General features: G+C 37.9%; 1 protein-coding gene across 4 annotated transcripts in view; it reads right to left on the bottom strand.

The window, feature by feature from the left end:
* rgs20 (regulator of G protein signaling 20) overlaps positions 1-26,652 on the bottom strand; it is a 58,736-nt gene that overhangs the window by 23,020 nt on the left and 9,064 nt on the right. The window contains exon 1 of one of the 4 annotated variants that reach the window (XM_033992269.3): positions 11,375-11,708. The exons of 2 other annotated variants lie outside the window; for them this stretch is intronic. Coding sequence is in view for 1 of the 2 variants with exons in the window: in XM_033992268.3 (XP_033848159.2) it covers positions 8,235-8,339 (105 nt within the window). In the remaining variant the exon portion in view is untranslated. Of the gene's footprint in view, positions 1-8,234; positions 8,439-11,374; positions 11,709-26,652 lie in introns of those variants that run through there. One more of the 4 variants, XM_033992268.3, reaches the window with a different exon arrangement.

Below are 26,652 nucleotides of genomic sequence, written 5' to 3'. Positions count from 1 at the left end.
AAGAGATTACACAACACAAAAAGCTGGAAGTCTAAGGTCGAGAGACTTGACCGGATCACAGCACATGAAAACACTGTTATACGTAGATTGAACACTGATTAAATTTCACACTGAACATTTGAACTTCAGAAAGTAGGGTTAACGTTGAACATTTTTATTAGAATAAAAATATGAAGGGACACAAAATCAAATACTTTCTACATGAACTAGCAGTCTTATACAACAACTTATTGTACCCAACTATATAATTAATACATTTTTGTGACCTATTGTATTTTTTTTGTCGTTTTTTTTTTTACTCTATACATAACACATTGTATTTTTCTAATGATACATAACATTTATAAACAAATAAAATAACAGCAACCAGATTCTTGTCATCTTATTTTACGATATTTGAGTTTGCAGCACACGTGTCAGTTGAAAGGTGTGTTTTTTATTAGCTTTTCTTTTTAAAGAAGTATACAACTGTATGCATTTGACTTAAATACTGCTATAATGAGTCATTCAAAATTACAACCAAACTGGACAAATCATAGTCAGCATTTTACAGACATTCTTGTGCATTCTTTTTCAGAAGCAGTACGTAAAAATCCAGTTTAAAAAAAAGCCACAGAAATACAAATCTACGCCAGGAACTGGCTACGGTACTCCAAGGACGGGAATGGTGGGAGACAGCAGCGCGCTGATGCCAGACAAAACATGGAAGGGGATTTTTAGGTGGTGTTTTTTTATTCATTTTTATAGTTGAGCAGTTTATAGTTAATACCCAGCAACAAAGTTCTTGTTTAGTTGTTTTACCCAGTAATGAAGTTCTTGATTAGTTTTCGTTTTGATTTTTATTGCTTCTTAAAGTTAAAATGTCTGTAAATATATGTCTGAAAATAAATAAATATTTTAACCAATAAATGGTGTGTTTGTTATATAAACAGTAATTTTAGAGTTGTTTAAGCATTGATATATTTTATGATATGATAACCCACCACTCTTATGTGCAATGTATGTGCAATGCAATGCTAATATAGCCCCAGATAATACATGCCGGTATACAGGGTGATATATTAAAAAATAAGAATACATAAGCTAACATCACAAAGAGCTATATAAACAAGTAGACCATAAATGCAATAATAAAGCAACATTGCACAATACAACATACAAAAAACAACAATTAACAAAATCTCAAAAACCCAGCAACGTGTGCCCCCACCCCCCTTTTGATAAATGTGTTTATGTTCCACTATTATATTCAATTAGTTGTTATAAATAGTACCACATAAATTAATCATGGTTATTAATACACCTACCGTACGTTGGGCAAACGTGGTATTCGATGAATTGCTAACGTAAAAACAAAGCTGGACCACCGTTGGCGCAACATGATATTTACATCGCCAAACAACGTTGTACCAATGTTGGGCCAACGTTATGACGTTTAATGGGTAAGAGCTAAGGGGAACATTGTTATCATCGGTATGCACATTTCACAGTAAGACATATAACAAATATAACATGTACACATGTGCAACTTTTCTACATACTTATTTTGGATAAAACAAATAAAATGAAACACTGAACAATTAAATCATGATTGAGAATAGAACTAAATAAATTCATTATACAATAAATATTGCTGTTTTCTCAAGTCGACGGTAAAATGTCTATCCAGGAATATAACTAGCAAACCTCTGACTATTAACAAAGCGCTTTACTTGCTACACATACTTTTACAGCTTGTTTTCTGTGTACATAACTTAACAATAAGTTAATAACAGTACCTGTTTATTTTGAGCGAATACAAGACTGATCACGTAATGTGGATCCGGCATGTAGCCGACCGCGAGGAGGAAGCCTGAACTGAAGGCAAATAGAGTGCTATTTGATTTGCAGGCTGCTCTGAAAAAGCAAGCTAAATGTAATGTTGAATTTCATTAGCTGGCTGTGTTGTAATGCTTTGTCGTTGACGGCTGAGGTGTAAGACAAATAAGTACTGTATTCTATCTGGATTTTATCCCTAAAAATGAGTATGAAAATTTCATACAAGCAAAATGCCTGGCATTCAGAAATCTCATTTTCTGCCAATCAATTAAATTGTTCAAGCACTCAACACCCAACTAAAAAAAGAAAGAATTAAACAAAAACAAAACTCTGCATACCAGATTCCAAAAGAAAGATGCAATGATAAAGGGAAGAGATACTGAATATAGCGTGACTCTCTTTTATGCACACAGCTCAAGCGTTTGGGGTTTCCTCTGCATCCTCCATTCTTGCACTGGGAGAGGCTCCAGGGAACAGAGCCAATGATAATAACACAAGCACACACAGTGTCAGGGCTGTCTTGTAATCAGGATCTGCTACCAACTAAAGAATAGAGGTTCCATGAATTGCGTAGAAGCTAAGTGCAGGAGGAGGACAAACTGGTACACTAAACCAGTGGTTCTCAAATTCTGGACTGCACCCCCTTCCTCCTGTCTCTTGTACTTGATGCCCCCCTTCCCCCACACATGTACATATACCAGTAAAAACAAATACAACATGCCTCTGACTTCTCTGTGCGGCACTGCTGTTGTTTCTTTTTTCTTTTGCACAAACCAGCCACCGATTCTTTGTAATAAGAGTAAACTTAGCACAGCAAATACCAGTTTACCAATTGTGACCATTGCTTACTACAGCTTGGATCGTTGCACTTTTTAAAAGGTCAGTTTTATTTAGACTGGGTATGGTGTGAAATTATTAAAAGCAGCCACAGTTCCCATTTTCATGTATTTACTGTAGGTTACTTATTGAAAAATAAATACAAAGAAAACTCTAAAACTGCAAAAAGAATGATTTCCATTTAAACACATTTCTTTCACATACATAACACACGATACTAGTACTGTATATAACACAATACAATAGTAGACTTGAGGCACATCTATTAGAAGCACTAAACCAATATCCCACATCACATACTGTACATCTAGAAGCCATCTGTAGATAAATTGCTAATCAGCTGTTTTAATGCACTGTTCTTGAGCTTGCATGTAATGTAGTCTTTTCTCCCTTAAAACCCTTTATAACAAATTGTTACTTCAGATGCAACCTCTTCAAGCTGTTCTTTAAAAAGCCCAGTGGACTTTTTTGAAGACAGTCCAAAATCATCACTATGTTTGGCCATCAGCAAAAGAAAATGTTTCCCATGAGAAGCAACTAGTATTGTGGTTTATGCTGATTTATTTTTAACAAAGAGAAGAAGCCTATACAAATTTGAATTAGGAATGCAAGACGGTTATGATCGGTTCGGCCTTTTATCAACTTTTTCAGCTGTTTTGGATATTTTTTTCAGCATTTTAAAATAGTTTCTGATGAGGAAACACTTCTAATTTAAAATGTCACCTGGATGTATGTCAGCAAAAAACTAAAGCTAGAACTCAATCCCACAGCCAGCCCCTCAAAAAACATACACAAAGTTCTCATTTAGTATGCTTGTTTATTATAGCCTGTTACTATAATACATATGGCTCTATGGTAAGACCCTCATCCTTTAACATAATCCATATGCCGATAGAATGCTGCTACAACGTTTTCAGGCAATGAAACTAATTTCAAAACATGCACAGTAAATGAAGCTACTTAATAAAAAATAAACTGACCAGCTCACAGAAACGTTTAATTTAAAGCAGCTTCCAGATACTTTTTTTTGTTTTGCAGTTTCGCCCAGATAACTGCTTATTCCAGTTTCTCAATGGTTTAGACCTCAACTAACATTTAGCATTTGGCTGTTTTAGTCAGCTTAGCATCATTATTTAATTGTTTATTAGGTCTACACAGAGTAATTTAATTTCACAGATGTGACAAACTGATTTTTTTTTGGTACACAGGCTGAGTGCTTGCATATGCCTGTTAGTACTAGCACCATCACCTTTCATTAAGAAACCAAAAAGAAAACTGCCCTAGACATGTGAACAACCAGACTAAGTATGAAGCTAAAATTATCCCTCCGAAGGCAATCAGTCATAATTTCCAATTTATGTTAGTATATTAAAATTATTAAAGGCTTTTAATATGAACCTGCTGCAAAATGTGTGATGAGTTCCCAAAAATGCTGCCGGCGCAGAGCTGTGACTGCGGTCAATTTTTCATTGTACAAAACAATTTGGTTTCGGTTTTGGTTCAGTTCGGTTTGGGAAAATCATAGCCATTACATCTCTAATTTGAATGGCATTTCGTTTTTTAGTAATCATAAAATCATATATGTGTGGAAAATAAACCTAATCCAATTTGACCACACCCATTGCTGTGTTTCACCTGCTCAAGTAAAACATTTGCAGTGGACTGTTTGCCTAACATCCTGTCAACCCGGCAGGTGAAGAGAGTCACCACTATCACAGCTTATGCTACAGCAAATATGGAAATGTACTCTGGTGTGCTTGTTTTTAGAATGACACCTGACACATGCTCTTGATTTTACCCCCCAAAAAATGCGTTTCTGCAAAGCTGACATGTACAGCATTCAAGACCTGCCTGCAAACCAGCACAGGTTTTTCGTTTTTGTGAAATCCACAGTACTTGGCACATAAAGACCAGTACCAGCAATACTGCTGAGGGATATATTCTGTTTTACATATTTAAATGTTATATTAATCTTTTTTCATCATGAGGACATGTTTGTAATTGGGAAAATATTCCCAGCACTTAGAAAGAATGCTTAGCAACCTAGCAGTAAATGAATGTATACAGATATGCACTTGCTCCTCGGTACAAATGCACTTATTACATCTTTGATCTCGAAACATGTGAGCAACAGAGTTCTTAGGATTCTATCAAGGAGAAAGCTATCAAACGCACCAAATGATCTCATGCTGTCAAACAGGAGTGGTCTGCACTGCTTAAGAGATTAATAAAGACATGCCGAAAGGTCTGTGAAATCTAGGACAACATTTAGAAGAATGACAGTAATCCTTTTGGTTCCTTTCGCCTTTAAAAGTTATAGAAACATACAAGGTAAGGATGGATTTTTTGAAGCAACCGAAAAATGGAAAACCATTGTGGTCAGCTTTTTTATAGAATGTTTCAACACTGCAGACCTTTAAAGAGGTCATGAAAAAAAATTCCCACTCAACACAAAATATTAAAGTTGGAAGCAAGTCTGACAGCGGAATGAAGGATATAAATTAATTTAACATTGTTGGTCCTGTGGCTGGATCTGAGGCGACAATAAAACCATTGGAATGTTGATTGGGAGTGTTAATGAGATGTATCGCAACTAATTGTAAGGGACAGTGATCTTCTGCATAGAGCATGCAATAGCTTGGTATGTACTTACACACCACTAACAGATCCTTTCTGACAAGACTGAGTCAGAGAAGCATCTAACGCGTCCTGCACAAGTTTGACTAAAAAGCACTCGTGGCTCACAGGAACACAATGGTGGCAGACATAAACAAACCCTGTTTACTTGAGTGGTTTACTGCGATGTTCAAAATGATCACATCTGGACCATGGGTGTGGTGGAAAGTAGCCGAGACATTCAGCTCTTGCTCCATTCGAATGCCCTACCTGACGATAAAACCCAAAATGTTTGTGTTCATCAACAGAAAGCTAACTGCAGCCGAATACCTCTCCACCCTAGAGACCAACATAATGCCTTTGTTACACCTGGATGTGTTTTAACACAAGCAGAAGGGGCACACAGCAGAAGAAACAGAATGGCTAAGCTCGGCCTCTACAGGGAACAGACATGAACCCAATTAAACATACATGGAACCAACTTTACAGATAACTCACTGACAGATTACTACCTCCTGGCTACATTAGGAACACCACAGTATTTATGTTTTATTTTTCAGCCAGGAAAACACTTCCAAATCTTCTATATGAACATAGAAAGCATTGCCATGTTAAATGTGAATACCTGAGTTTTTTTAGCCAAAACATCAGCTCAAGGATGTTTTTTTATTTGATGTGAAAAATGTAATTCTGACCCTTGCTGGTCTGGTTGTCCCCTAGAACGTCAGAGACGCCCATTGTCCCCCAGTATTTTAAGCCTTTATTGGGCCAATATCATGATTGGCTTAAGCTGTTCTTTTGTGCTATAATAAAAGTCCTCTCTTTACTCAGCTGATTGGCTGACAGCATTTGTATGTTTCCCTCAGCGAGTCTTGATTCTTGTTTCAGTGCTTACAGCCCAAAACATAGGGCAGCGAAGAGCAGCACTCTTCACTCGCCTAGCTCCCAACAAATGAATAACTCTGTTCCCTGGTTTCACTGACTCAGTTTTTACCTTGTTGTTACCTTTTAACACGCAGCTCTGCCTGCCTGCCTGCCTGCCTGCCTGTGTTGAACTGAGACATGAGGAGTGCACCGAGTGAATTTTACACTTCTACGAGCCCCAGAAGACACACTCTCTTGGGGAGACCAATTTCCACAGCTATAATAAACAGTATATCCAGCCGTGGAAAGTGGTCCCTTATGCCAGGGGTGTACCATTAAAACTGAATGTACACTTTGTAGGAAACTGCTTTAAAGTGGAAAACCCTGTAAGTAATTTCAAACATTGTAAGAAGAGTGATGGCAAATTTACAAAGATATGTTGATGTCTTATCTATTTAATGTAATAACTTTCAATATCTGTTCATTTCAACGTAGTTTTACCATGTTACGTTGTTTATTTTTGGTGCATTATTAAAACCTTTGGCAGTTCGCTGCACGTTCATCTCAGGAGCTGCTGAGTCGCCGTGAACAAAATACATAAGTATTAAAAACACCCATCCCATGGGGAGAATAAGCGGAATAGTGAATTGTATGCATAATACACATAGAAAATCTACTGATTTTAAATCAATTCAGTCTTAGAACTTTCCATGGAGGGAAAGATCAAGAAAAATGTATGGCCAAAAGTTTTTAATCACCCTCAAATTTAAGATTAAAATATAATTTTAAAAAATAAAATAAAACAAAACAAAAAAAACTATGTGAACATAATTTAGATATTTTATTTAACATCATGTTTATCAAAAAAAAAAACTACAAAATGATATTGCATGTCTACCAGAAGCCATAAATGTAATTCAACATGTTAACATAACATTATTCAGCAAGTTTCATTTGGTAGAATTCCATAAGGTAATGCTAAACTTTTGTCCACAGCTGTAGCTTTTGCATTACTAGGCATTACATGGCTATACAATGCGCTTTTTTTTTTAGATACACATAATTGGTTGGAGATGATAAGTACCAACAACAATAATAATAATAATAATAATAATACACATACATACATACATACATACATACATACATACATACATACATAACCCCATTTAATTGATTACATGTGACTTATAAACGGACGTAATTTTTTACACCCGTAATAACAATTATTTAAATATACTAGAATTAATGTTTACTTTCCATTCATAACATGTTTCAAATAAAGTGACGTATGCATTATATCTATATATCTACATCTATATATAGTATTTTTTTTTTTTATCATGTTTGACAAGAAACCGTGGACATGATAGGTGTACATCAGCAGCAATGAGCAACTCTAAGGTGTCAACAGATTTTTTAAAAAAACTATATATATATATGTGTGTGTGTGTGTGTGTGTGTGTGTGTGTGTGTGTGTGTGTGTGTGTTCTTAAAAACATACAGGGGGCATGGAAATACACAGGCGTTTCTCATTATCCACAACTGGTGCACATGTAACACTTTCACACAATTCTGAATCGACATAACACACGATACATACTATGACAGTATGTATTTACAAACAGATATACTTGTATGACAGCACTGCTGAAATACCAGAACCTATTTAAATACTACTATTGACAGTGCAACAATAGTATTTTTTTTCCTCAAGAAAGATGCATCATTGCATAATACGCGACAAAAAGACAAATAAGTGATTTTCGTGACACGACATGCGGAATATTATGTAATAAACTACACCATAACCATAAACAACCAACGATTGCTAATCTGAGCTACTGACAGAATGAATACAATAAAATCACCTATCACTGTCAGATCACTGAAAGTGCAACGATGGAGCTAGAGCTACATCGTCCTGGACAAATACGGGAAAAGACATTTCAATTGTAGTCTGTTCTGCGAGTTACCACTTCACACACACACACACACACACACACACACACACACACACACGCACGATGACATCGCACATTATTAATATCTTGCCATTACATCTTTATAGAAATGAATTACTGGTCACCAGTACTCACAATTTCACCATGTATGCTAGGAGATAGAGGTAATTCTTTCCCTTGCTCACATCCGTTTGCACTGGTCTCCTCACCGAGGGCCAACAGATTGTCATCCATGCGCATGCGTCTGCCTTTTTATTATTGCTATACTATCCCTCCTTTCTTTTATTTGTGTCTATATATTTGTAATACACATTCTGCTGAGTACTTTTTTTACAACAGTTTAGTATTCCAGATGTGCTTTCTTCAGGGGAACATTAACACATAGGGGATGGGGGTGGTGGCTGATGTGGGTATTGTATACTGCACGTAAGTAACACAGACAGCTCGAGTGGAATGACAAGTGAACCGTGAATGCCATAGAGACCGATAACAGCTACTGTCCGGAATATTCACATGAGACAGCGCATTTATTAATTATCCAGATACATTCAAATTTCTTAATTAAACCCCATATTTGCCAATCACTATCGACTGTATTTGTAAGTGAAATCGGTGCATTGACATTATATTCGAACCTGGAACTTCATGTATACGTAACTGAGAGGAACAAATATAGAACAGTTTAGATAAATCTCAAAACTTAACAAAAAACCCAACTGGTGGAATATAATTTATGTTACAGGTGTAGTGTTATTTTCGGGTACATGTTAAAAAGTGGTAGGCAGGACACTGCGCTTGCTCTGGCATGCCTAAACAACTTACGACTAAGAAAGCAGGGAAACTGGCACATTATGCTGTTTTTGGTGTTTTCCTTCTTTTTAAATTGAATTAATTATATTTTTCAGTCTCTGACATAGTTTTTAATGTAATTTATCATTTTTACACCATTAAGAGTATGTGAATATTTATCATATGCAATACACTGGGTCTTGTACTTTTTTTTTTTTTTTTACTTGTGCAACTTTGCTGCGGTGACTTCTCATTTTGTCTTGCTCATCATTAATTGTTTTTTTTCTTTGAAGAGAAATTGGTTGTTTCCAGTTTAATTTTGCAAAAAAAATAATGTATAATTAATGGTACATTTACCTCTTTTTGACAACTGGAAAACACCCATCAGCTCACAATTGAGTGCACATGTACCAAAATCTGACAGCGTCCCACTTGCATGGGTCAAGTGTTGGGTCAATCATACTACATTCTGACGATGTACCAATTTCTAACACTACACCTGTACTGTTTATTCACCTCACTCACTACCCCACCTAGCCACATACACTCACACCCACATACACACAATAGCAAACTTTATAACAACATAAATTAGAGGACCTGTATGCACACTAGAGTTTATTCACAAAAGATAAGACATATTGCGATGAACTGTTTACAATAAATGCAGCTACAGGTGTCACTTTAATTTATGCTCCATTATTTTCCTCTTGCACTGCTCATGCCCAGATTGTTTTTTCCTTGCAGACCGAGGGCGTCCATCAAAAACAAATACCCGTCTTTGGATATTAAATATGTGTTTTGTAAACTTACATTTTATTCCACATGTAATTAATTTGTTTTATACTGCATACAAACAGCTGCTGTTATGAACGCTAAAGTGTACTACAGAGGGAGTTACATTTTTTATATAAAAAAGTAGTAAAAAAAATGGAACTACAGGCTAATTGCATTTTTTTTTACATTGAAGCGTAGCGTGTTCTTGAAACTATAATATAAGGAACCTCAAGTACACATTGTTTTGAAAACATAGCACACTATTGTTGTTATTCTTCTTCTTCTTCTTCTTCTTCTTCTTCTTATTATTATTATTACAGCTACTTGCCTTGTTGCTGATATTAGTTTGAAAATAAGTTACGTTAATTATATAACATTATTTTAGTTATAGCTACAGATGAATGAATTTTGGTACAGCTATCAGAGTTTGACGAGGTAGCAGATTTTGACAAGGTAGCAAAATTTGACGCTTATACATGTCATATTTTGCTACTGGTGGCACATTTTGATGAAGTAGCAAACATTGACTTTACACTGGCTTAAGTCGCAGGGCAGTCAACAATAGCAAACTTAGTTCAAACCATCTTGTTGGTGTTAGTGTTACAAATATTTACATTTACGAATAGGAGGAGGCAATATTTCTGGGGGCCAAAAATGGAAGTGATACATAAATAACATTTATGGCACTACCGCTAAAGATAACAATAATAAAAACGTGCGTCACAGTACTTGCATTTATTCTACACACCATATCTAACTGTAGGGCTTTTGTTGTGGATAAATCAGTCTCACCAGAATTTATCTTACACATTGATACTCTAGGAGCATTTACATAAGATGGATGATATACTACTACTACGACTACGACTACTACTACTACTAATAATAATAATAATCCAATTGACCATAAAATGGTTTGTATTCATTTTATAAAACTAAATGGGGCAGAAAGTTACAACAGATTTGGTCAAAAGGACGTTATATTTGGCTGCATTCAGACAATGAGATATACCTACAGAAAAAAAGGATTATTGTAATAGTTACTTGTTACAATATACACTTTTTTAAAGCAAACAAACACAAAGTAAGTAATAGTGCAACATTAGTTATGCAGATTAAAATATAATATAAAGCCAGTATCCACTATACCTCTATATTTTGTATAGCAACTAGAACATTTAAATGTTATTAGAATATTTTGATAAGTGTTATCAATACTAATGTCTCAACTACATTAACAGTTATAAGACAGCACTGTATAGGCCTAACTGAGAAATCGTACTGATGACCTCCCACCTAAAACTATCAATGTTATTTGTAAAGCCAATTTAATTTGCTTCACGGCAATGATACTTATAGCACCCCAAAGAATGACGGGTTTCAAAATCTGTTCTTCCTCGTTGTGAAATGAATGGAAATCACTAAAATCGGATTTTTGGTTTTCTGTTCATTTACTCTAGAAACCATGAGTCCAGACATCCAGAAACATAATTGATTTATATAAGGCAAATGTGTAGAATCGACCATTCTCTGACATCGTCATATTTACGATGCAGATTGGTGTTTTTTTATATCCTCTCGTCCATCAATCTGCTTTATAATGAATCAAATATTGGATATCCTAAGTTGCTATAACAACAAAAATAATACAATGTAATAATAATAATAATAATAATAATAATAATAATAATAATAATAATAATACTTACCCCCTTCAGATGTTTGGGTTTAATTTATTCCCTCACATCCTAGACTACTATTGTTCTACAAGTACTGCTGTTTTCCGTGATATGTAGATTTTTCAGGCTTCAATCACTTTGTCGGATTTAACTGGGAAGGGATTAAACTGTTGCTAACATCGTATTTTGTTTATATGAAGATGTATAACCTTGGTTTGTTGCCTTGAAAGGCAATGCATTCTACCATCAGTAATACTACTAAATCTGATAATAACATAAATACAAAATATATCGCAGTACTGGTGTTGCTCTTGCGGGCTGGTAACCAACCGCGGGGTTGCTTAGCAGCAAATCTAGTTCTGGATCCTGGATCGATGCATGAGAACTGGAGGAAAACCATACAGGCAGAAACACCACCGAGTGTAAATCAAGCTAGAAATAGGCCATATCAGTTTCTCAAAGCACCAACATTTTTTTTTTAATTGCTATGCCATAAATACAAATTAAATCAGTGATATATATATATATATATATATATATATATATATATATATATATATATATATATATATATAATTCACATTAGTCCCAACCTACAGTGTTGATTACAATAAGATTAATGTGGGGGATAACGACATAGCAATATGCAAAGCATAAATAAAATAGCCATTTTATATTACTTATTTAGTTAGATTTGTGGAAATGTCAACATAATATTATTACCTAATTCAGGTGATATCTAGATTTTTTTTTTTTTTTGTCCGTGGTATTTCTCATTTGGTTTAGAGAACAGTGAAAGGGTATTTGCAGACTAATATAATTAGATTTAATTTACGGAGTAATTTACGTCTTTTAAATTATATATACGGTATAGAACATTCTTTAAAAAAAAATATCAACAAAAGGTTCAATATTCAAAGGATCAAGATAGTTTAAGATTTTTTAGTATCAGATAAAACCATTTTGGTTTTATAATGAACCCATAGAAGCACGATGTTTGATGAATATCTCTTTGTGGAACCTTAACAAAATATACGAACAAACAGCACAATGACTATAAAGAAAGTCTGTAGCATCAAATCGATTTTCTGTAACTCGCCCCCCTAAACTTTGCAACGGATTAATTTGAGTTCAATCCAGTGGGTAAAATGACTCGCATACATCTTAAACACCTTTTTGGAACAGAAAATTATCCTCTTCTTAAATGGGATGATATAATGCATACACATTGTTAAACTTTTCATATATAATATTAGTATATGTCTACCTAAATCAGAGATCAGTTATATTTTCTCTTTCTCACAACATCTAGCCGGTTATATATATATATATATATATATATATATATATATATATATATATATATAAATTGCCAATAAACAATGGAAAAACAGTCAAACTACAGATTAATTAACCTAAATAAAAACAAACGATTAAATGAATATATAAATACATTAATACATAAATAAATACACACATGTTACGAAAAAAATCACAGCAAATTTCTTAAAATGAAGATTTATGAAGATTTATATTTTTGAAATAACAATCATCACATAAAACACCAGAACAAAAATTGATGATAATCTCAAAAAAAAAAAAAGATCCACAAGATGGCAGTATAATTCTATAATCCAATGTCTTCAAAATGTTGCTGCAGCGTGAGTGTATTGTGTCAGGGCCGGCGTCACGAGGCGTGCAAGGGGTGCAACTGACTGCACCCGGGACCAGCCTTTGGGTGGGGCCGGCCCAGCCCCGAGTCAATTATTGTTTTATTTACCCACCTTAATGACTAGATGTAAAAAATATAAAGGTGCCCTCTAATCTACTGTGATTAGAAAAATCAAGGTAGTGTTGGTGGACTGTCAATCAAAACTCAAATTCGCAAATCACAGCTGACAGATTGTTTATCTGGAGGAGGGACGCAGCAAGGGCTTTGGCAATAGGGCAGTGTTAAAGTCATGTGATCCTAAAGGCGTAATTTCGTGAGATCGAACAGACGTTACAGAACTGAACAACCTGTTTTGGCATAACGTTTGCACCTTCCTGCTGTGGAACATGTTGTTCGGTCAAACAGCCCGGTCTGCACACGGTGAGACATGGTGAAGCCCCGCAGGTACAGCTATGGCCAAAAGTTTTGCATCACCTACATTTTCTTTTTGTTGGATTGAGACAATTAAAAAAAAAATCATGTAATCAAAGAAACTACAGAACAGTATCACAAAAGTATACCAGAAGGCAGCATAATACTAATAGTTGTACAGTATTTCATGTTGGATTTCGAAATGTCATATTTTTAATTGTCGGGTTTTCGTTAAGTATGGAAAACTACAAAGCGGTATGTAATTCAATATGTTAACGTAACATTATTCAGCAGGCTTCATTCAACTATGAAGCAAAATTGTTTAATTATATAACGAGATGCAAAACTTTTTGTCATAGCTGTACTGCTAATTCACTGTATTCTATCGGTAAATTACACAACTGTCTGTACTTGCAATACTGGCAAAATACAATAAACGTAGCCTCGATTTACGATGGTTTGTAAGCGAGATTTTTATATATATATTTGACCAATAATATTAATGTTATAGTTTATTACATAACTACTGCTTGGATCCTCCAGCCGTGCAGTCATGCGTGCGCAGCTTTTAAGACGTCATCATATACTGCAGAAGGCAAGCTCATTCATCAGAACAACCCAATCACATGATTACATCGTACCTTATGGTAATACTGCTGATGGAAACTTCATAAGACCACCATCAAACGATTACTATTAACAATAAAAATAGACGTTACAAAGCCAAAAACGTCAATTTTCCATAACCTATGTATTTTTGTCTTATAAATTCAAACTTCAAAGAAAAGCGAAAAAATAATTCCACCGAAACCAACACACTCTTTGTAGGCTGTCAAATATTTAGTTGCAATTTAGTTTAAATCAGAACAATATCATTTTAAAAATGTCTTTTATTTTCCAAAGACTGGTTTTAGGTCTTTGAGTGAAATACCTGTGCACGCATCACGTGTGCATGTCATTGACTGCATAAATTAAATATATATTTCATTTTTTTATCTTTAATGGATTTATTCGTTATTAGGGGAGACCCTGTCTTGTTCATACAAGGGACATTTTGAAACAGTGTTAATGAAGATTATTATTTTAATACATGACTGTAGTACACGATTGCAATGGGAATGTCAGATTATATGGTAATATGCATGTCACTGTGTGCATTATTACATATTGTAGTTATCCATATCACACTGGAGCATATGATGAACATTTCTATGTGCCTGGGTTCAGAAAATAATGATGAGGATTATTTAAATCAATGTGTAGGAGCTCCCCAGGAGCAGATCTTGAAATGTATTTATTTGAAAAAAAACTAATATTATGCCTTGATTTGATTAAACCATCATTATTTAATAGATCGTTTAAAAACATTATTATTACAGACATTTAGCAGACGAATAATGACCTCTATTAAAAGCTGTGCACGCATGACTGCACAGCTGGAGCTGCACGGCAGGAGGATCCAGACTGCAGAGATGCCCCTCTCACTGCTTGGAACTTTCTGTCTGAAAAAAAAAAAGCATCACAATCCTGAATGCCCAATTTTTAAGCCTGGCTCACCGCTGCAACCCCCCACGCTGACTCGGGAGAGATGAAGACGAAGCAGAGCTGGCGACCCCAGGCGAAGCAGAGCTGGCAACCTCAGGCGAGGCAAGGCTGGCAACCCCTCCCATAGCGACAGCTCTGGATCCTCGGAAGGTGAACTGGCCAAGAAGGCGACAGCTGGAGCTCCACTTCTCCCTCGTGCTCTGTAGCCGACGGCTCCCTTTTCTGGGGCTCCGGCCCCAGAATTTCCAGCAGCACAAATGCTGCTGCTAGATTTAACACCACCCCAGGTAATGACAGGCAGGCATCCCCGGGCAGTATTGCGCAGGCATCCCCAGGCAGTGGCAAACTAGCTTCCCCAGGTGATGCAGAGCAGCAGGCCATCCCAAGCAATGCAGAGCAGGCATCCTTTGGCGATGCAAGGCAGGCATCCTTGGGCAGTGCGGGCCAGGCGTCCTTGGGCGGTGCGAGGCGGGCATATTTGGTCGACGCAAGCCGGCGTCCCTGGGTAATGGTGAGCTGGCGTCCCTGGGTGATTGCGAACAGACATCCCCAGGCGGTGCAGGCTCGGCAGCCCTAGGCGTTGCAGGCTCAGCAGCCCTAGGCGGTATGCGACAGGCAACCCCAGGCAGTGCGGGACAGGGCAGGAGCAGTCCCTCCGAAGGCAACAGCAGCAACGGACCCTCAGGAGGGGACGGTGGGAGGGGAGCCCCTGGCCAAGTAGGCAGCAGCTGGAGCTCCATTTCTCCCCTTGATGAGGGAATCAGGAACAGGTATGTTGCAGGGGTTGGGGTTGGCCACTCTGGCCGTGGCTGCGACGGGGCTGGTCCTCAGCAACTGCGACCGGGCTGTTTTCTGCCGTGCTCCCCTCAGAAGCCTATGCAGTGGCTGCTGAGGAATGCCAGCATTATGTCCTGGTCCTTCATATAGTGGAGGCAGCGGCTGCTCCTGCTCCTCTCCTCCTGGTGGTGGAGACCAAGGCTGCTCCTGCTCCTTTCCTACCTCTCGGAATGGCAACGGTTCCACCCAGTCATGTCCCTCTGGTGACGGAGGTGGGAGCAGTAGGGAGTCTCCCCCTGGCGGCGAAGATGGGAGCAGCGGGTAGTCTCCTTCTGGTGGTGGAGGTGGGAGCTGCAGGTAGTCTCCCTCTAGCCCTATGAAGATGCAGGTAGGCGTGGCTCCTTGGGCTACTGGGAACTGGTGCATCTCTCCCTTGGGCTTTGGATGTTCTGGCTCCTCCCTCCTGGGCACCGGACACCCAGGCCCCCCAGATGCTGGAGAGAGCAGCAGGGCTTCTTCCCCCCTTCCTTTCTCCTCCCCCTCCTGGTGGACAGGGCAGCGGGCCACCAGGAGGGATGGGGTATAACTGCGGTGGCTGTCCGGGAGGTACAAGGGACAGCACAGCAGTGACACCCGGGCTGCGGTTCCTTCGGCAGAGGCTGGTGTTGCTGCTCTTGTCTGCGGCTGTTCCGGGTTTTTCAGGGTGCCTGGCCCTGGCTTATTCGGGCAGCCAACATCACCCCTGGATACTGGGTGGGGCAGATCGCCACTGTGTGCCCGAACTCACCACAACCAGGGCACCACTCGTCCACAATGTAGATTGGGCCAACTTCCCTCTGTTGCTGCCACCTTCTTCCCATTTAAATCAAAATAAAAATAAATACTAAAAAATAAATAAATACTATAAAAATAAAAAAAATAAAGGCTGTACCCCCACACCAGCACAGTTGGGCTTCTACACACTTCAGCAGCCCCGAGCAGACTGACATGACATGTTTTTCTGCAGGGAGGATTTAACCCCCTCCCTGCTGTCTTACAATATATATATATATATATATATATATATATATATATATATATATATATATAGTAGGGTTTCATACCTAATATACTGTACTATAGTATACTTTACAGTGTAGGGTTGTAATAATTATAGCAGACACTACAACAATATTGTTGTATACATAATGTTTTTCAATAAAACAAATAACAATACCTACTATTACAGTAAACCTTTTATAACCATTTATTGTTGTAGATTTTAGAATATTAAAGGGTCTAATGTAACACCTAATGCATCTCATTGTTTAGGAATAAAGAATTAATATTTAGAAACTATTTATATTAAATAAAACAAAATTCCCTTCCAGTGTTTTCACAATTCACAAGTTTTTAAATTACTGTATATTTTAAAATAGCACTGTGCTATGCAATGTTCCCTAACAAGAGCCTCAAGTAAAATTGTATACTTGTAGTTCAAAGTCAATATCAAGACGATGGTAATAGTTTCACATGGGATCTAAAGCTGATTAAAACTAAGACTCCAGGTAGGACAGGCTAGCTAGTATGTTAACTAATGGTGCCATGAGCCCCTGATATAAATGTGTCAACAAACTAATATGGATTTCATTTAAAATCAAACACAGAACAAAATATTATTTTTAATAACAAGGCACATTTATTAAATACAAGTTAATTAGAATTGTCTTGAATAAAATATTTTTAAATGACATAATTTAAAATGTCACAAAGGTAACACACAAACATTATAATTACAGTATATCACAAATATATATTACATTAATTAACAAACTAACAATAACATTACAATTACATCACAAAAAATCATTATCAAAACAATAACTTGTTAAACATTTGCAATTCATCATTTATTTATGATTCCTCTCACAATTTGCAGTTGTATTTCTTACATTTCGAACAAATATTTAATTTCTGTCTTATAAACTTGATGTATTGTAGCTGAAAGTGAAATAATATAACATTTTAGCATGATTGAATATAATGAGGGAAAATAATTGAGCCATATATGTGTGTGATTATTGATTTAATTAATATTCTAATATTGAGTGAGAAAGTATGGATATGATGGTTTGTGTATTATTTAAGTATTTTAATGTAATTATGAAAATAAATAAATTGCAAAATACAAGATGTCAAGATGAGAAGCATGCAATGGTCTATAGGTTAATACACTGTGTGAATGGTGGCTAATTTTATAAGATATGACATCTCAGGCCGTTTGAGCTAGAAGAATTGCAGTACAAGAGAAAATTAATTCTGTATCAAATGTTTATTTTGATCACAAGCATCTACAGAAAAGTATAATTCTTGTATACCCAGGCTGCTAAACAGAAGGTAAAACACATTGCAGCTTTCAGAAAACAAACTTCAAAGTCAGCGCAGACAAAAAGCATTCCTGTCGTCGTATCCAAGTTAAATCAGTATTACAGGTACGATCTTGCACAGCCACCTCACTTCAAACAACCTGCTGCTTACTTTTTAAACATGGTTAGAATTTTAGACCCGAATAGGCACGTTTTCTTTCTGATAAAATAAATTCCTGGATGGGACAAACAACATGACAACAAACGTGATGCATATATGGCCTTTATTAAAGAATTCCAGATGCCCTCAAGGGTAACTGAGTTTTAAGACTGTTTCTGATTGATTTCCATATCTGTATAACTTGGCAAAGCTTTGCCTTCACTTCCAGCCAATTCAGTGGATGCAGAACATGCAGTCTCATTGTATGGGCATGTCTTCACAACACAGACAGAGAACGTCAGCAGCTGGGGGATGTTGCATGCTTGCCGTTAACAAATTACAGCACTCCGTTTTACTGCTCTGAAATATTATCTACTTAGGTTTATTAATGTTTAAACAGGTCCGCGAAATGTCCGCAAAATTCTAATTTTATTCCATAACCTCCCTTTTCTTCGGAGGAAGATCAGAGATTAAATTCTCTCTGCCGGTTCGGACATTGAGAGGTTATGTGGCTAGGACGAGAGCGCTGCGTCAGTCTGGCCAGCTCTTCGTCTGTCATAGTGACAGGACCCTGGGTCAAGCCCTCTTGATGCAGCGACTGTCCCACTGGATTGTGGACACAGTCTCAACTGCGTATACTAATGCCGGCTTACCCCCACCTGGTACCCCCACTACCAGAGGAGTGGCTACATCATGGGCCCTCTTTAGAGAAGCCTCATTGAATGATATATGCATTGTGGCTAGCTGGGCTACTCCGCATACATTCACCAGGTTCTACTGACTTAATGTGGTAGATCCCTCTATGCCTTCATTAGGGACAAGGGTCCTTGCGGTTGCACACTCGCACCACAAACATTAGTTTGGCAGTAGTGAGACGTCCTTCATCTGATGTCCGCTCACACTCCCTCGCTACGGCTTTGGTATACTTACCCAAAAGTATTGGTTGGTGGTCGTCTTCGAATTGAAATGGAACATTAGGTTATGGATGCAACCCAGGTTCCCTGAAAGAGAAGACATCCACCAAACCTTGCGATGTCGCATCACTCGCATTTGCAGGTTCCATGCAAAAGAGGAAGTGAGCCCCACGGAGTGCCTACTTATTCCCTCGGTAGGGACCGAGGAGGTCACTCCCCGGAAGGACTTATCAGCAGCTCTGACATAAAATGCTCAGTAAATACCTGATCTGTGGCAGGCATATCCCAAAAGTATTGGTTGGTGGTCGTCTTCTCTTTCAGGGAACCAGGGTTACATCCTCGCATCCAAGTCATGCCAGATTAAGTTGAAGATCAAACTAGACTTTACGCACCAATCCGACCGCAGTGTCACGGGACAGTGCCTCAGATCCAGGCTGGTAATTCAGGGGGTGGGTTATATTTTGTTTTCTTTTGTTTTAACTTAATTACAATATTTTATAATAAATTGTGACAGAGAACAAATGAATCTGAATCAACAATCTCCCTCTCAACCTTTGAGAGCACTGTACAACAGGAATTGCGTGCTCAGTACTGAATGGTTGGGCAGTTCATTCCGGGGGCAGTCGGAAACCGGCCATTCAGGAAAGGGACGGAGTCACGGTACCAGGAGTCATCGCCCTAGTACCGTGAGCGAAGTTTCATTCATGAATTGGAGGAGACGTGATTGTACTAGCTATCGGAGGGGTGGGGCTGAGGGTACTTTAGGGGGACATGACGCTATAATCAGTTCCTTTGTTGTTGTTGATGGGAGGCAACGAGGAATGTTCAAAACCTGAGTTAAGTGTTTTTGTTTGCAAACTTGTGTGTTTTGTCTTCGCCAGACTGATTAAGCACGGATCTGGGAGCTGCATCCTCGGGCCAGCGATTCACTCGGACTTCACCGCAACTGCACTTTACCAGGATCACTGTTTCCAGCACCGTGCCTGCACTAAGAGCATGCACTGTCCGGAGACGTGTCTGTGTTTGTGTTGTCTGTGTTTTTGTAATTATTATTTCGGGACTGCAACCCCTTGTTTTGGCGCTGGCAATACCCATTGCTGGATAGAGCCAGCTTTATTATTTAAACCCGGTCAAGGAAATTAAAGAAATAACTTGAACTGTGAACTCTGTGTTTGTCCTTGTCTGGAGCCCCTGCATCACCCTTTCACTACGCACTACAACCCACACGTTCACATAAATATATATATATATATATATAATATATGAAATAACCTAACCTAAACTGATTTGTATAATATTAAAAAACACACTTTCATAATTGCACAAACATCTTCATTAGAACCAGCCATAAACAATTGGTGTGTTCGTTTTTAATCTTAATATTAACAAAAAACTAATTCAAATGTGTGTGTGTTTGTGCTGTTTCCAGTATTAAGACTTTATTACTGGTGTAATAGCTAAAGCCAGCTGTAGTTAATCCACCTAATTCCCACGCTATGTCTGTCGTCTGATCCTATTCTTTATCAAAATATATATAATTCCTTTGCTGTATTTTGGATTCCTATAAATGGTCAGGAGTGCAAGTTCAGGCTCATTATCTAGTTATCAATGTCTATTACAGTAGACATGGCTTGAGGCTGGTACATACTATACAGTACACTATCGACTTGCTCTAATTAAATAGACAGGAAAATAGGGACCACACTATTTAATCTTCTTGGTTCATACATTGTGTCATATTTTGACAGCCCTAAGTACAATAGCAACAAACTGAGTTAAAAAAAAGTTAGTCCTTAGCCTGTGAGAAGCAAATTGAACTGAAGCTGACAATGAACTGTGATAATGTGTTTCTCTTTCAATGAATTTCTTTATAGGGGCACTCTCTCTGTCAGTTGATATTCCAAAGGCACTTGAGTACATTGAGAGTACATGTTTCTTTTAACATTGGTAGTTTTATTTAGCAAATTGCCCTTTGACTATCTTACTTTCCCCTTGGTTCATCCAGTTTTCTCTCCACAAGATTGTTCAAAGACTTTTTGTATGTTATCTTAATGCTGAATTGAGGCCAAGCTTGAAAAAACAGAACCCAGCTTGTGCTACATTCAGCTACTGAAGGGGGCTCAAAGCCAAATCTATTCCAGCATTGTGCATAATTAAACACAGCAAGCATTTCGAAGGTACCATTGTACATGCTGTACTAAGTTAGTAAATGACAACACTTTATAGACTAAATAAACCTAAAGGATTGTTTTGTTTAACATCCTGTGCCAAAGTGGTTTGTAGTACACAGGTGCAGTGGTGATTCGGTGCTCAGGAATGATAGACACAAGACAGTTCATGGTGAAAAAGCAGCTCCCCTCTGTATTTGTATGGTATCATCCATGTATAATACACATAATAGTAGTAAATATAGAAATACTACAAAAAACTGTAAAATACAAAGTGTTGGGTGGACATATCAGTGCACCTTTTTCTTTCAGCAAGCAATGATGGGAAAGTAAACATTTTATGCTAACCTACCTTGATCCTTACTGTGACAAGCTGGTTCGTGTGGTGACCCTATTTATACATCTGTGGCTGGAGCCTTAATTAATCATTTCTTCAATTCACGGCTCCAGCCACATTCCCACATGTTTTTACAGGGAGGATTTTAACTGCCTCCCTGTCACCACTATTCCACACACACACAAAACCCACATCACCGTGCTCACATACCAATATACATAAACTCCCCCATGATATATAACCCAAACTATACAAAATAAACCAAAAACACACCCAGGGCCGGGGGTATCCTATCAAACTATACAAAATAAACCAAAAACACACCCAGGGGCGGGGGTATCCTATCAAACTATACAAAATAAACCAAAAACACACCCAGGGGCGGGGGTATCCTATCAAACTATACAAAATAAACCAAAAACACACCCAGGGGCGGGGGTATCCTATCAAACTATACAAAATAAACCAAAAACACACCCAGGGGCGGGGGTATCCTATCAAACTATACAAAATAAACCAAAAACACACCCAGGGGCGGGGGTATCCTATCAAACTATACAAAATAAACCAAAAACACACCCAGGGGCGGGGGTATCCTATCAAACTATACAAAATAAACCAAAAACACACCCAGGGGCGGGGGTATCCTATCAAACTATACAAAATAAACCAAAAACACACCCAGGGGCGGGGGTATCCTATCACACTTACTAACAGACAACTCCCTTCCAACGAACCTGATTCAATTAGCTAATATAACCAGTGGTAGATACTGTGTTTGTTCTGCTCCTAATCACAAGGATACTATCAAAATATGTCCAGCTGTATTTGTCTCTAAAACCTGGTGATGCCTCTTTTGGGACCTATATAGTATCTGGTCTTACTGACATTAATGGCTGGATGTCTCAGAATTTCTTAATGGTGAATGCAGAAAAAACAGAGGTTTTGTTCATCAAACCAGCTAAATAAGCCTGACTCCTTTGGCCTGGATTTCAGCAGACTACCTTCTGAACCTGTACTAGAAATAAGAACATAAGAACATAAGAAAGTTTACAAACGAGAGGAGGTCATTCAGCCCATCTTGCTCGTTTGGTTGTTAGTAGTTTATTGATCCCAGAATCTCATCAAGCAGCTTGTTGAAGGATTCCAGGGTGTCAGCTTCAACAACATTACTGGGGAGTTGGTTCCAGACCCTCACAATTCTCTGTGTAAAAAAGTGCCTCCTATTTTCTGTTCTGAATGCCCCTTTATCTAATCTCCATTTATGACCCCTGGTCCTTGTTTCTTTTTTCAGGTCAAAAAAGTCCCCTGGGTCGACATTGTCTATACCTTTTAGGATTTTGAATGTTTGAATCAGATCGCCGCTTAGTCTTCTTTGTTCTTTTAGCCTGTCTGCATACAACATGCCTTTTAAACCTAGGATAATTCTGTTTGCTCTTCTTTGCACTCTTTCTAGAGCAGCCATATCCTTTTTGTAACGAGGTGACCAGAACTGAACACAATATTCTAGGTGAGGTCTTACTAATGCATTGTAGAGTTTTAACATTACTTCCCTTGATTTAAATTCAACACTTCTCACAATATATCCGAGCATCTTGTTGGCCTTTTTTATAGCTTCCCCACATTGTCTAGATGAAGACATTTCTGAGTCAACATAAACTCCTAGGTCTTTTTCATAGTTCCCTTCTTCAATTTCAGTATCTCCCATATGATATTTATAATGCACATTTTTATTGCCTACATGCAATACTTTACACTTTTCTCTATTAAATTTAATTTGCCATGTGAGAAATTTAGGTGTGATTATTGTAATGCGTTATTTTCTGGCATCCCAAAATCTTTATTGTCTCATTTGCAACTGGTTCAAAATGCTGCTGCTAGAGTCTTGACTAAAACCAGAAAAAGGGTACATATCACCCCAGTGTTGGCTTCTTTGCATTGGCTTCCTGTACATTTTAGAGTTGATTTTAAAATACTGTTATTAATTTATAAGTCTCTAAATAACTTGGCACCAACCTATTTTGGAGAACTGCTCTCCCCATATATCTCCAATCATAACTTTAGATCCCTGAATATGGAATTGCTGGTAATCCCTAAAATAAAATGTTAAATGGAGAGGAAGGGCCTTTTATTATAGAGCCCCCAAACTTTGGAATGAGCTACCAACACATGTGAGGGAAGCTGAGACTCCATCTGTTTTTAAAACGAAACTAAAAACATATTTGTTTGAGCTGGCATTTTTATAATATGTATGTATATATAGATATGCATATACATATATAGATATGCATATATATATGCATATATATATATATATATATATATATATATATATATATATATATATATATATTCGTTTTATTGATGTATCTGTTATATTTTTAATTGCATTATATATATTGTAAATTTAGTTACTGGTGTTTACATTATATATTTATTTATATACTTTTTTCATTAGGCTTGTTTGTTTGTTTTTATAAATTTGACAATTTTTGTCCTGTAAAATGCTTTGAGATACACACCCTTATCCAGGGTGACTTACAATTGTTACAAGATATCACATTATTTTTACATACAATTACATTATTTTTTACACATTATTTTTACATACAATTATCCATTTATACAGTTGGGTTTTTACTGGAGCAATCTAGGTAAAGTACCTTGCTCAAGGGTACAGCAGTAGTGTCCCCCACCTGGGATCAATAATCCACAGCCCTAACCACTACTCCACACTGCTGCCCAGTATATAAATAAACTTTGATTTGATGATTTGATATAAAGAACAGAGTATTTCCATTTAGCAAATTCTTTAACAAGTTTGAAAATGAAAGCTTTTTTAAAAAATAAAAAACTGCATGATAAAATATTTCATAAACCTTGTAATTTAAATGGCTTGACCGTCCTTGAGAAACTTCATATGAATATAAGATGAATAGCACAATACAAACTATTGAATCAATCAACACTATTAATATTATTAAGATTGCAAACGGAATGCTTTTTAGCTCTATATATCTAGATAATTGCAGACAGTTAAATCTCTCTGTATATATATTAATAAAATAACACCATGCTTATGAATAAAAAGGCATTACATGGATAAAATATGGCATTTAAGTCAGGTTGGTGTATTATGTACCAGTGGATTTTACAGTAAATTACAAAAATGTTACATTTACAGTATAATGCAATGGAATAAGGTGGACCAATCTGCACCAAGATATTCCCCCAAATTAGGGTAAATGACTGATGGGATTTAAAGAGCATTTCTTTAACCATTTAAAAGCCTTGTTTGGGTCCAGCCTGACTCTGTTTTTTACCCACACCATATACACACAACCTTATGGCAAGGGTTGTGAAGGTTTTACATCTGGTTCTCACATTTTAAACACTGTCCGCAAGAACTGACTTTCATCTTCCATAAAACAGATGTTTTTTTTTCCTTTGTGGAGTCATTATCTTTCTTTGCATAAGTTGCTGCAAAGCTGTTCACAGGTGATTTGGTTTCTTATTGTGGTCATCTACCTCGTTAATGTATTCTGTACCTGCGAAAACATTAGGTTACAGATGTAAACCTGGTTCCCTGAAAGAGAAGACGACCACCGACGATACTTTTGGGATATTACCTGCCTATATCTGAGCATTTTATATCAAAGTTGCCATAGGCCCATCTGCGGAGTGACGTCCCAGTTCCCGCCTCCTGAGGGATCAAATAGTCACTGCACAGAATGCTCTGTCTCTTTTTGCCTCAAAGCCGCGTAAATGACCGAAGCAACCTCGCTGGTTGTTGGTCGCCTTCTCTTTCAGGGAACCAGGGTTACATCCATAACCTAACGTTCACTTTCAATTCAAAGACGTCCACCGACAATACTTTTGGGAAAGTATACCAAAGCCGTCGCGAGGGAGATGAGCGGACAGCTAATGAGGGATACCTCAACCACACATAACCGATAAGGTCAGTGATGGGAGAGTGCAACCTCAAGGACCCTTGTGCCCAATGAAGGCACTGAGGGATCTACCTCATTAATGCGGTAGAACCTGGTAAAGGTATTCGGCGTAGTCCAGCTAGCTGCAGTACAAACCTCAGACAGTGAGGCTCCTCTAAAGAGGGCCCTAGAAGTGGCCACCCCTCTGGTAGAGGGCGCAGGTGGTGGTAAGCTGGCATTATCATACGCAGTCGAGAATCCAGTCCCCTGTCCGCAATCCAGTGCGACAGTCGCTGCTTGGAGAGGGCCTGTCCCAGGGTCCGTATACCGTGACAGAGGAAGAGCTGGTCAGAATGACGCAAAGCTCTTGTCTTTTCAACGTAACATCTCAATGCCCACACTGGGCAGAGGGAATTTAAATGTCTATCCTCCTCCGTAGCAAAGGGAGGTGGGTGGAACGACTCCAATTCCACAGACTGGTTCATGTGGAATGCCGATATCACCTTGAGGAGGAACGCAGGGTTTGTCCGCAGAGACGCCCTGTTCCTATTGTCCCAATTACACATGCAGGAGCCATGCACATACAGCGCCTTCAGCTCACTAACACGCTTTGTGGAGGTGATGGCTAAAAGGAAGGCTGTCTTCATGGACAGGTACTTCAACTCTATGGAGTATATGGGCTCAAACAGGGCCTTCTTGAGAGCCTCCAGCACGATGTCAAGACTCCACTCTGGCAGAATGTCCCACCTGGGAGGACATAAACGTCGGGCACCTTTTAGAAACCGGGTCACCAAAAAATGCGCACCAGGTGAAACAGAGTCCACTGGGGCATGGCATGCGGATATAGCTGCCAGGTACCCCTTCAATGTAGAAGGCATTTTACCGGCATCTAGCAACTCTTGCAGAAACTGCAAGATAACGGGCATAGGGCCAGATATGGGGTCATGACCAAGGGTCAGACACCAGTTTTGGAAGTACCTCCACTTATAGGCTTATAACGACCTAGTGGAGGCTGCCCTGGCATTTTCCAAGTTGCCCACAACCTCGTCA

Source organism: Acipenser ruthenus, chromosome 3, assembly GCF_902713425.1.
Source record: "Acipenser ruthenus chromosome 3, fAciRut3.2 maternal haplotype, whole genome shotgun sequence".
Lineage (NCBI taxonomy): Eukaryota > Metazoa > Chordata > Actinopteri > Acipenseriformes > Acipenseridae > Acipenser > Acipenser ruthenus.
The sequence above is the reverse complement of the archived record's forward strand: the minus strand, read 5'-3'. Positions and strand labels throughout refer to the sequence as shown.